General features: G+C 44.7%; 1 protein-coding gene across 3 annotated transcripts in view; it reads right to left on the minus strand.

Annotated features, from left to right (window-relative positions):
* Positions 1–977: 977 nt before the first annotated feature.
* The window catches only part of AGO3 (argonaute RISC catalytic component 3), a 19,964-nt gene continuing 8,254 nt past the window's right edge, over positions 978–12,687 (minus strand). The window contains exons 6-18 of one of the 3 annotated variants that reach the window (XM_010152666.1): positions 11,724–11,811; positions 11,435–11,582; positions 10,544–10,663; positions 10,016–10,138; positions 9,685–9,818; positions 9,043–9,227; positions 8,604–8,763; positions 7,361–7,451; positions 6,330–6,524; positions 5,839–5,973; positions 5,098–5,199; positions 3,274–3,473; positions 978–2,651 (exon numbers count right to left, since the gene is read on the minus strand). In XM_010152666.1, the coding sequence (XP_010150968.1) occupies positions 2,543–2,651; positions 3,274–3,473; positions 5,098–5,199; positions 5,839–5,973; positions 6,330–6,524; positions 7,361–7,451; positions 8,604–8,763; positions 9,043–9,227; positions 9,685–9,818; positions 10,016–10,138; positions 10,544–10,663; positions 11,435–11,582; positions 11,724–11,811 (1,790 nt within the window). In that variant the 3' untranslated portion in view covers positions 978–2,542. Of the gene's footprint in view, positions 2,652–3,273; positions 3,474–5,097; positions 5,200–5,838; positions 5,974–6,329; positions 6,525–7,360; positions 7,452–8,603; positions 8,764–9,042; positions 9,228–9,684; positions 9,819–10,015; positions 10,139–10,525; positions 10,664–11,434; positions 11,583–11,723; positions 11,812–12,687 lie in introns of all 3 variants that reach the window. The other 2 variants (XM_010152665.1, XM_010152667.1) reach the window with 2 other exon arrangements.

Raw genomic sequence — 12,687 nt, forward strand, 5'->3', positions numbered from 1 at the left:
GTAACTCTATGATTCTGTGACTCTAAGAGAAAACTGCCAGGTCACAGGTTAAGAAAAGTGTTCAAGAGACTTGTTTGGAAACTGTTTGCTCAAATATTTCATTTCACACACCCCCCACTGTCAGCAGGGTTATCTGCCAGTGCTGAAAGGTGGGTGCACGCAGCCAAGGAGCGTGGCCGGGCCGGGGCTGGGCCTACAGCCAAAGGCACGCGGCTCCCCGACACCTTGGGGTCTGCCCAGTCTCCGCGATCACCCCCCGGCCACCAGCCGACTGCCCAACATCACGACTATTTCCAGTGCAATTTTAGCTTTGCAGAGTCAATCTTTTTACTTCACCTCCCCTGATATTGGGCGATAAAATATGTACGTACAGGAGCGGTTTCGCGAAGCTCTTTGAGAGAGTGTTGTGAAGAGCGCTACCTACGCCTCAGCACACGGCACAGACGCACAAAATACAGTACTTGGTTTTCTGGCAGAAAAAAAACCCGTGGGAGATTCATGCCTGTTGAAGCAAAACGGGCTCAGATTTTAGGCTCAAAATACAGTATGTTGGCAAACAGAGGGTTTCATGAGAAGGACAGGAGGTAAGCTACTTACACCAACCCACTGGTTTTCATGTGGAGAGCAGGTGGAGTTCAGGAGGGCTGGGATAACAGCAATGCCCATACGAACGATCTGCAGTATACATACTATGAACCAGTGCAAATAAAAACAGTCAAAAATGCAGTTCACGAGTTTACAAAGTGCAAAACTCCCCAGTCCCCTCACTGAATAAATGCTCGTCTCTGACATCTTAAATATTGTTCTACCTTTAAAGTGGAATGAAAGAGTCCCATTACTTTGTTTCACATTTCAGTGATCTAACATGTTAGAACTATCCCAGCCCTCTTTATCTGCAAAGTGAAATGAAGTTACCAATAACTTAATTTTAAAAGGAAAGTCGTTATCAAAGAGGAAAAAAGCCTAAAAACTTTTATTAATTCCAGACATTTTGCTGATGTCAGATTTAACTAAGCATGTAAAAACTTAGATCTTAATAAAAAACTCTTCCCATTGAATTCAAATATCCTCCACACGTCGAAGCCGAAAATAAGGCCCATTCCTTTGTTAAATCAAAACGCTGCAGTGACAAGTAAAGCTTGCAGAATTCTAGAAGCATTTTTGCTATTTTTTGATTTAAAAAAGGAAAAGTCAAGATTCCTTCTGACTATAAAACTTTCCTTTCAAAATTAAGGCTTTTACTTTGTCCTTTTAAAATCATGGAGGTGTCCATTCTTCCACAGTTAGTGGTACAAACACTGCTTTAGTACAGCTCAATGGACACAGTTTTCCTTTAGAACGCTTATTGCACTAAAAGATAGCAAAACAAGTTGTCAGTTTTTTTCTTTTAAAATAAACATGGTTACATTTCTAAAAAATAAAAGTTGATGTTGACCATATGTTCTGTAATAATTAAATTAAAGCATTATTATTACTCTAATAAATATAAAAGAAACAAAAGGAAGCTAAACTTCAAAAACACATACATATGAAATCACATTAAGGTGTGAGAGGCAGCAAGTAAACTAGCATTTTGCCTTTTTTTTTTTTCCCCAAAAAGACCTTAGCGCTAAAGTTTCAGTTCTGGTGTTTACTGTACGTAATCCCCTACAACTTGGGATATCTGATCTCACGTGAAGCTTCAACATATTGGACTTGCCAGACAGAAAATAATTGAAACTTTTGGACTAGGTGAAACAGCAGCTTTAGTAAATTCACCAGGGAGCAAGAAGAGTTTGGATCACTACTGCCTGCACGTAATCCCGCTACTTTCTGTCTGCTTTTTAAAAGGGAACTATTGGAGCCGGGAACTCCAAAGCTGTGAGGAAAGACACAAAGGCAGCAGTTGGCTAAATCATATTCAGATTATTGGATCGGTGTGCAAAACATCTTCCCCCTCCGCTGAATTTTTTTCTAGCTCGTGCCGTACATTCAAACGTGCTTGGATATGTTCACACCCGAATGCTCAAGGGCAAACAGCGAGGGAAAGACTCCTCAACGCAACGGGGTAAAAACCTTAACTGTTTTTCTGGTTTTGCACACTTCCACCCCCTAAACAACCACTGTGATTGTTGCTGCAAGGGTGGTTTGCCTGTTATTTTTTAAATTACATGATGGATATTTTTAAATTTCGTCACGATTATTTTTTTTTTGCAAAGACAGTTGTGCTGCCGAGCAACTTGAGGTAAAGGCATAAGAGGGTTAAACTACGAGAAGTAAAATAAAAGTAAAACCCAAAAGAATGATGGCGGTGCTTCCTGCAGGAGACTGCGCCAAAAAAAGCAGTTGGCTGGTTTCATATTGCATAATAGTGCTGTGTTCCTCGATGAAGTAAACAATCTTCCTTGTGTCAATTTAAGGGTGAGCCTCTCGCCCCTGCACAGTGTCAACTTCCGCACGATCGGAGGCACACCCCATAAACCAACCCCACTGGAAACATACATTGTATGTGGCTTAATTTTTCAGTTCTTCCTCTCGGCGAGTACGCTCCCGTTTTATTGACTTAAGCGAAGTACATCGTGCGTAAGGTGTCTTGGTGAATTTGTACGGCCTTCGCCAGGGCCTGCGGATCTCTCCCATTGCTCTGTCCCGAAACGTGGCTTCCTTCAGCACTGCAAGGAGACCAGACAAACAGGCAGGGCTGTAAAGCGTAGCGATTGGGATCAAAAGCCGCCCTTGCACCTCCTCAGCGCTCTGGAGGGCAACACGGCAATAGCAGTAGCACTGGATACTGAGAAAAACCGACTTGTCTATTCACCCAGCAACCTCAAGGCTTTTGACAAATCCCTTTACCTCAGCTGCTCCATTTGTTCACCTAAAAATAAGCCTGTTACAAATATATTGACGGCTTGAAGGTTATACAATGCTTGTGACGTGCAGAGTTAGGTAAGTGGAAGGCACTTGACATTCGCTTCATTCGTGACTCCTCCAATTCTAAAGCAAAACACTAAATGAATGGCTTGATTCCCTCAGACCACGTCAAAGTAACAGCCCAGTAGTCTTAAACTGAACTTCATTCTCGATATCGGGGTGTAATTCAGCAGAACCCACCAAACCCACTCTTGTCTGACACTGAGCAGCAGCTGTCAGGAACAATTCTCTTCAGATTAGTCCCAAAAGTAACAAAAGTTAACTGTAAAACAAGCACTAATTACCTGTACTCAGGCGGTTTGATGCCTGACAACGGAGCAAAGACCAACGGGGACAAAAGCTTAAGCCCACATTTTCATTTACCTGTCATGTTCTTTGTCCACAAGATGGTATCGTGCTCTGAACGCTACCAGGTGAGCGTAGTACGCTGGTGCGGGTATAGAAACCGACCGCGTGCAGCGCACGTACGTATGGCAGAGCTGGTAAGTCAGCAGCTGGAGTTCATCTGCAGTAAAACAGTTATCATCCCACAAAACATGATAGTGTGAGGGACGGCTGGTACCCTACGAAGAAGGGAACACCAATTCACTTATCTGGCTTTTCCATACAATCAAGTCAGATTTTTAAGTTCAGAAAGGACCAGACTACCTGGTCTGAACCCCTAGGTAACAGCAGTCAGAGAAAATTCAGTCTTACATTAGCCCTAGACACACTTAAAGATAAAAAGAAGTCCAACACGTACGTGATTACCTTACTCTAATTATTCTTCCTTGGAAAAAAACCCCACATGCCTTCTAGATAACCCTCAACGATCAAAACCTGCTCCCAGCATGGCTAAATCACGACTACACCACCTCTCAACCACCTTCAATTAAACCTGTTTCTCACCAAGACACATTTCCCAGAGAAGTAACTGCTGCTTTTAACTCCTTCCAATTCCTTAGCGCCTGAACTTCAAATGGGAACACTAGAAACGGTTCCAGTCTTTCAGAGGGCACCGGGTTAAGCACAAACCCACACCCTTCCTTCCACTCAATGCCGTATCTCCTACAGCGTCAAGACCTGAGCTGCTCCGGGCACGACACCGAGTCAGGTTTTTACACGTCACTCGTGTCAAGGTTCCCCCCAGGCACACGCTGACTTCACCGTCACAACCCGAACGTTTCCTTCACACCATTAACAAGTACCAAAACACCAAGTTCTTCGAAACTCGTGGAAGCTCTCTATGAAGTGACTGTCTTGCACTTGCTTGGAAGGTCACTTTTGGAGTGAACTCTCCTCTTTCCTCCTGCTTCCCCCCCAAAGGGTGTGATGCACTGGAGTTAACTCTTCCAGTGTAACTGAATTAGGTCAATAGTTGCATTTGAGCAAGGATAGAAGTCTCTGGGTTTTTTAAATATATAAAATACCAATTTAGTTGAGAGCCTGTGGCTTGCTGCATTCTAAACAATGAGCTGCAGCTCCATCTGGCACTTCTGTTCAACTCATATGGCCGCTATTGTTTTTCCAAGCTGGCCCAGACACAGCACAAAGCTACACGTCTAAGTGCAGAAAAGCAGCAGAAGTTCTGAAGTCCCGAATGAAAACCACTGCAGCGATTCAAAACTGGAAAAGAAAACATGCCCACCCAACCTAAACAGAATTTAGGACAATGTGGTCGGCACACATGATAAAAATTTAAATAATTCATTTTTTTCCATTTTTAAGCAGTGTTTTTGTCACTGAGTCTCCACTGCGTTGCTGGCCATACCACCACATCAGTGGATTTGATTTCCACAGCCTGTCATTTACTAGTCTGCATTCAGTCAGCAAATCACCCAAACGTTGCCTTCGGCCTTGCAAACCGTTTACATCTGAAATCTCGATTCGGGGTTCCTGTCACTGTGGCTATATATCACAAAAGTAGCAAGTTTTCTTTTCAGAAATAACAAAGGTACAAAATAAAGCGACTTCTTTAAAATAAACTTTTAAAAGCATGACTTGCCACCAACGCAAGTTTTAAAGGTGTAGCAGAGATCACCTCTTAAGCAAACGCTACTGTTAGTCCCACAGTAATGTGGTATCTCAGATAAACCCGAGCTAAACGACATTTCCCTACCAAACAACTGTTTGTAAACACAAGCACCACAAAAGAAAGACAACCAACGTGTTCTAATTTCACATCTTCTTACAAAGAAATCATCGTACCTGTATTCCAGCGTGGCTACAGAGGTAAAAATCAAACTCATATGGATGTGTAATGTCTGTATCTACAGTTGTTCCAGCTGGAATATTACCACTTCGTCCAACCTGGAGAAAAAGGTTTTGTTAAAAGCGCAGGTAACAACTGTTTACACATCTCAACCGCAATTCAAAACAGTGGTTTCTATTCAGCACACGCAAGGTTTCAGTGACTGAACTGCCCCAGGACTGTGCAGAGTGCGACGACACGGCAGCCTAAGATGTCTGACATGGACACCTACTACCTCAGAACCCAATACCGCACCCACAGCACTCCAGAATTTTCCATCTCAGAGACAGGAGAGCTGCACATACGTTCATATTTAGAATCATCAGCTTGAGTCTGGATCAGCTCACTGAGAAGAACAGGAAAGTTAGGGGTTCCACAGTCTCGTACTTTCTTGCACAGCGATCGCCGCAGCCACAGTCCCAGTCAGTCACACGGGCATTAGCACAGTCCACGGACAAAGACGAGCACCCACGTGCAACGTGACAAAGGCGGATGGGGATTTTTTTTATTTTAACATACTTAAGCTCAACGATTTTTCAGTCTGGGGCCACACTTTGTGCCTATGGATTCAGCATCTCCCCTGAATGCACAGACCATCAGACTGACAAGGAAGCCCACGCTAACACTTTCTCCAGCAGCGTGGGTGCTTGATGTCAAGCTTTTCACATAAGGCTACTACGAGAGAGGGCAACAATTACCCTTTCTGTTCTGTCAGCGCAGAACAATCGTGTATGATGTCGCTTCTGCACCACAATATAGGTTATTCCAGGCTGGTAATCTTTCTCCAAACTGATGCAGGCTTCTCTAATGGCTAGCAGTTCATAATACAAAACCTACGAGCACAAAAAGAAGAGTTTAGGTTTTCCTTCCATTGTATTCTACACACAACACCTCATAAACGGTTTGTAGTTAACAATGAGCACAACTTTACCAGAGTTAGCAGTCTTAGGAAGTGCTTAGAAATACATTGTTTCCCAAATTCTAAGACCTTTCCTTCCCAGACAGGAAAGAAGTTGCAACTTCTCTTACCCAACATGCTTAAGAAAGCCTCTCCTCCTTGAAAGTCTCAATCATTTTGTGGTATCTTGGCATAAACATAAGCAACTCAAGCAGCACAGCTTCTTCAAATAGGAGAACCGGAACTGTTACGCAGCAACACAGCCCTTCAAGAACCCCCCGGTGAACCAACCTGACGAAACTGTCCTTCAGAGACCCCGTCCCTGTAGAAGATGATACGCGTGGGCTTGAACCGTGTTGACTTGTAGAACTGGATGAGCAGCTCCCTCACCATGGAGGCTAGATCTTGGATGATTTCCTGCCGGGGTCGCTGAACTCTCACCGTGGCACAGTACCGGCTCGGATGAGCATCCATACTACCTACAACCTTCAGGGGAAGATTACATGAGTAAGGCTTACAACATCAAATCTATACCAGAAAAAGAAAAGTTAGAATAGCAAAACGAACCCAAGAAGAGCAATTTTCAAGTAAAAGATGCTGACGTTAAAACAGCCAGCATAGTAACATTTAACTGGAACTTGGAGCAGGTACAGGTTCAACACCTTTTGAAAAGAAGTGTACAACTTGCCCTCCAAGCACCCCCAGACACAACTGCAGAGCTGGAGCCTTCCCCTCTGCTGACAGCACGCTACATGCTTATTCTTATAATCCCAACACAGGCTTTTTTCTCTGAAGTTCTCACCTTTTACACAGAGAAACACTTCAGTTTGCTTTAGTTACTTTAAACAAGGATGCAGTAACTGCCATCAGTACCAAGTAAAATACCAAGGGGATAAAATAGGAAGGGACTGACCAAGCATCCAACCACCACCTTGATCTCCTGGACCGTACCAACACAAAAGGGAAGAAGTATCAACACCATTCTGGCTAAATCAGGCCTTTAATTACATTTTTCTCCATTAAAAATACAACCAACACCACGAAGCTGGATTATTTCCTTTAGAAGATATTTTGCAGAAATATATTATTTAATGTGATGGCCGTCTTACCTTGATTTAAAAATGAAAAAGCTAAGAAAAGAGTCTGAAGTATTAAGTGGCGTTTTTCTTCTAAAGACACGATTTTTAATAACGCTGGAAATGTGCACTAAGAGCTGGCATAAGCCCTGGAAGATACTTGTCACAGACATAGCCCCCCAGTTGCATTTGCTGCTCCAACATTTACCCGGGATGAAAACCACAATGCTGATTTAGAAAACTTACAGCCGCTATGGAAGGCTTCTTTCCATCTCCAGCAGGAGGGTGCGTGACATCGGCTCCCAAAAAGATCACTGGCTGCTGGAACACAGAAGGTCTTCAAAAAGAAAAAAGTGCTAAGTCACACGTGTCGATGAAGAGTTGGCGCAAGGTTATTGCTCAGGACGGGGGGTTGTTTCCCGCTAGGCTGCGGGGAGAAGCCTTATCAGGTCCCTCCAGCCAAACATAACCAGTGACACCTTTGTGCACCAGAGGTGAACTTTGGAACCACCACAGCCGCCCTCCCGAAAGGCACTGCCGCGTAACCCCAGCACGGCAGCAGCGGAGAAAAGCCGCGGCGCAAGAGCTGAAGGGCACAGCTTCTCACAGAAAGCGCCACTCTTAGGGGGCGATTGCACCAGGGCTTGGAGACCAGCTGAGCACCACTCCGGTGCTGCCTCAGCCACGCAGCAAACAGCTGGGTACGGCACCACACGGACTGTGCTGCCTTACAGGATTTAAGCAGCAGGATGGTCTCCCAGCGCTTTCAAAATCATACTCTTCCATGCACCACTGCTTCAGGTTCAAACTTGGATTCCACGCTGGAAGTCTCAGGAAAGAATCCTTATGATTTGCACTCTCAAGGCTTCTCTGTCTTGCTACCCTGCATTATGCCTATGTCCGCTCACAGAACAGAGATTCTCTAGTAAAGGTTAGGGTCAACCAGAATTTTCAGTCTTCAGGACCAAGAGACTCGTGTTCTCCAGAAAGACGGGAGCACACACGGGTTGGACTTGTCAAACCTCCTCACTGAAGGCAAAGCAACTGGAACACACGTGGAAAGGGAGAACAGCCACCCAGAGAACAAGCCTGAGCTCAATTAACAGCCTGTAACAGTGAGAAGATGCTCCCACTATCTTCTACCCTTATTAACAGCACACTGACAGGTCAACCAAGAGTTGCACTGTGCCGCGTGTGCTTCTAGACTGCAGAAAAATTCAGACTATATTCATATCTCAAAAAACCCTAGATTTGCACGTTCTCTTCAGGTTTTTGATACTGATCAAACGTTTGGAAAGAACCTTGGCGTAAGACCTGACTCCCAGAGCAGCAACCACTCAGAGCCCCGTGCTAGACAAAAATGAATTCTACCTCGAGCATCACATACTATTGTCAGAAGAAAATTTCAACTTCAAACGTGGCCACGTTTAAATCCTGGGCGCTAACCACACCTATCAAAACCCGAATCAGCCTGCGCGAAGAGTCTTACCGTTGATGAGGTACAAGGATGTTGTTGATCCCTCCTAGTTTAACATTAATCTTCAGGCACAGATTTGATAGGGTCTGTGGAGATGTTTTAATGACGTTCTTGACTTGAACACACTGTGTGGCCATTCCCAAGAGCGTGTCTCCCACACGCTTCACCTCCGCTGAGGAGCAAATATTGGGACACAACTTGAGTCCATTTGAAATTATTGTTATATTTTGATCTCTGCTTAAGTCACAAGAATTTAAATGCACGCAGCCTGCAAAATAACTTCCAACTTATCTGCATGCTCAGACCTGCTTCCAACACATTTTATCTTCAGAGACAAAACAATGGTTTCTCACGCCTAAAGAATGGCCCTGAAGAATTTTCTAACATATGCTGGGCAGCAAATTTCTCAGAACGAAACCCGACCAAGGTAAAGACAAAGATATTCCCCTACCGTACACCGGTGTTTTCCCTGGCAGGATGACAATGATGAGCTGAAGCCCCGAATAGGTGTTCTTGAGGTGTCGAAACATGGGCTCCACGCTGTCTGCACCCTGGGCGTATTTGCAGAAACAGGGCTGGCCTTGGATCGGCATCCCTGCGTCCTTCGAGATCTTGCGCAGCTGGTCCGTGAAACCCCTAAAGATGGGAAGTTTGTTGAATTTTTGCAGGAGCAATAGCACACAACAACCAAAGCAGAAGGAGACAGAAGCGTGTTACTCAGATGAAGACAACTCCAAATAGCTTTCAAAGCAGCATTTTAAAAACGTGCATTATGTGGAGGCTGTACAGTTTTGAAACATCACGGGCCAGAATGGTGAAAAAAGGGTTTAGGCACCTTTAGTCCTTCAGTGAAAATGCCAGAAGGAACTACATACAGAGCAGTAATGTCACAGGACCAAAACCCCACGGTGCGCCCAGGTACAGCGTCTTGATTGTAGCTTCCAGCAAAGAAGCAAACCAGCTTGGACTCTCTCCCTAACATCTTAGATGATTAAAACCAGGTAAAACCCTCATTAGAGCCCTGTGTTCATGCTTTCACTAAGACAGCTTCATTAAAATAGCAGTCCAGAGCCTGAACCGTGACATGCCTTACTTCAGTATTTCTTCTCTGCATTGCCTCTGTGTTGCAAAGCAAGCTATAGCCCACATTTTGATCTCCACACCAGTGTGAAACTGCTTCCCTCGCATGTCCCACACCCCATGGCTCGGGGTTGCCACCGTTCGATTCTGTGGGAACAAAAGTAACAGGTACTCAGGTGACCGAAGAAGAAAAAGCCTGTGCTATTTTCAGGGTCAGGATAACAAAAACCAGTTTTCCATTCAAACTCTGATCTCTGTATTGCACAGTGTAACCGAACTGACTGAGGTCATCAATGTGCATGGGACATCACTCCTCAAAACAGAAAAAAAGGCAAAAAGCTCACCCGTCCTCCATACTGCAACATCGGAGCCGGGAGCACGCGCCCTGTCACGTGGGCCATCTCATCCCGGACTTTGAACTGGAACTCTTGAACAAACGGATCCGCATCGTAATTTGCACTTCTCACCTACAAGAGTTTTCCCAAATTACAGAGGTATCTAATCATCAGCCATACAACAAACAAGAGACACACAGGAGTGCTGCAGGGGCGTTCAACAATTCCCCTTCTCATTGAAAAATGAACAGATTTGACTTCGACGCTATCGACTCCCCCCAGTAAAACAAATCATACCATGAGATCTACTGGATGAGATGGGTTTTTGTTCTCTTAGTTACTCAAGTGCTCGTTTGTAGTATGCTCATTCAAAAGCATTTTGTTTTACTCAAAGGGTAGATGAAAAAGCATTCTCCTTTAGAGACAAGCAAACCCACGGTTGAGCAAATTAAAAGATTGGGTTGGTGGCATAAGAAGTCTCTGGATTAATGTAGTCTGTAGGCCAGCATCACACCAAACTGAACTTAAAGAACTAACCAATCTGCTTATTTCCTCCTGCCTGTCTGGAGCAGATCTCGCTGTGGCCTTTATCATAGTCGATGTCTGATTGTCCGTCAGCTTCTTGATACACCGCTGGCCAGCCACGATGTTACACACCTGCAAGGAGAATCAGAAGCCTCAATACACAACAGGAGCACTTCAAAGCAGATCCCAATGTACTGCACACACGCAATACTATCACTGTTGAACACACACACTCCCTCACGATGTGTTGTAAGCTGCTGCATATTTTCTTTCTCATAGTTCTAAACTTTAAATCACTTCAAAAAAATTCAGACAGTCTTCAGTGAAATAAAAGAATAATGAACATGTAAATACGTAAACATGTTTGCACTGCAGAGTGCACTGCTTAGAACCACAGGATGGTTTGGGTTGGAAGGGACCTTAAAGATCATTTAGTCCCACCCCCCCTGCCATGGGCAGGGACCCCTTCCACCAGACCAGGTTGCTCCAAGCCTCCTCCAGCCTGGCCTTGGACACTCCCAGGGATGGGGCATCCACAGCTTCTCTGGGAACCTGTCCCAGTGCTCCCCACCCTCTGCGGGAAGAATTCCTTCCTGATGTCCCATCTCCATCTCCCTCTTTCCATTTAAACCTGTTACCCCTTGTCCTGTCACTCCTTGCCCTTGGGAAAGTCCCCCCCAGCTTCCTTGTAGCTCCCCCAGGCACTGGAAGGGGCTCTCAGGGCTACCCGGAGCTTCCCTTCTCCAGGCTGAACCCCGCAACTCTCCCAGCCTGTCCCATGGCAGAGGGGCTCCAGCCCTTGGAGCATCTCCGTGGCCTTCTCTGGACTCGTTTACTTCTCAATGATTTGCAAATGATACAGCCAACCAATAACGAGCTGATTTATCAGAGTAAGTTCATTACTTCTAAAGGCAGGTAGGTGTGTTTCTGTTCTTGTCCAACTTGTAGGCAAGGAAGATGAGGGTATTTCAGCTGGAGGTTGTATTTCTCTCTGAAATACTGTGCTACTGTTCTCTCCACAGTCTGGCCATTTTCTAACTGTAAAGGAAAGCTGAAAAGACACACATCTTAATAAAATGTACAGAAACCTCAGTTGGCAATTATCAACATCCCCTAAACTAATACAGTATTAGGAACTGTTACATAGTGTTAGGCTATCACACATTTTAGGCTCTGACAGAAAGCATCTTACGTTTGATGACTTGCAGGCCGCCTCGTTACGTTACAAACCCGGTACTTCCTTCTCATCGTTCCACAGTGAGTCACTTCTACCTTTAGACCTGCACAAAAGTACCAAAACCCCTGCTGTCACAACTACACACAAATATGCACAGGAGACACGAGGTCCTTTAGAACAGAACACGTTCAAATGCAACAGCTTTGATGGTCAGCAAACAGCACAAGGTCAGAAATCATTATTCTCTAAACGTTTTGATTTCGTTATAATTTGATTTCTGTAGCAGGTATTCTCCTTGAACGCAAATCACAATGTAGAATATTTAAAGTTCCATGTAATCTGAATTTCTTGTAGCAGTGTCATTTGACAGGCATGTGACTGATCTCAGACAGATGGCTGTTTTCACCATCTTCTTTTGTTCCCATTCTCAGTGCTGTATACCTCTTAAAACCAGCAGTTGCAACATAACTGAAATTAAAAAAGGGCAAAACTAGATTTCTTCCTTGTTGTTCATTCCCCTCCCAGCTTCGTGGCCACATTCAGCCTGTAATTTTCTTTAATTTCACTGACAAAGTTTAATAGTCGATTTTGAGCAGCTGGAGATCTCGTCTGAAAGCATCCAGCCCACGCACCAGCAGCTCACCAGACTTGACTCTGTCTAAAATAATAATGGCACCACCACCAGCAGTTTCCAGAGGCTTCCAGTGGCTATTTTTCTTAGCTGTGCATGCACTGTCTGTACTGGACACAGACTCAACATCTGCTCGCAGCACTGAGCTTATCACACAAGAGCTGCACAGCATCCACACGCTGTTGTGTCCTTCCCTAACCCCATGGAAGAAAAGGCATTTGAAAACAGAACTTTGTTATCCAAAATTGCAGATGTTGTGGATGCCCCATCCCTGGATGTCTTCAAGATGAAAAGATTCGGCCCACAGTCGGTGAGCAAAGGCTTTTGAGAAGGCAGTTGGATTCCTGC

This window comes from Eurypyga helias, unplaced genomic scaffold (assembly GCF_000690775.1).
Source record: "Eurypyga helias isolate BGI_N326 unplaced genomic scaffold, ASM69077v1 scaffold9675, whole genome shotgun sequence".
NCBI lineage: Eukaryota > Metazoa > Chordata > Aves > Eurypygiformes > Eurypygidae > Eurypyga > Eurypyga helias.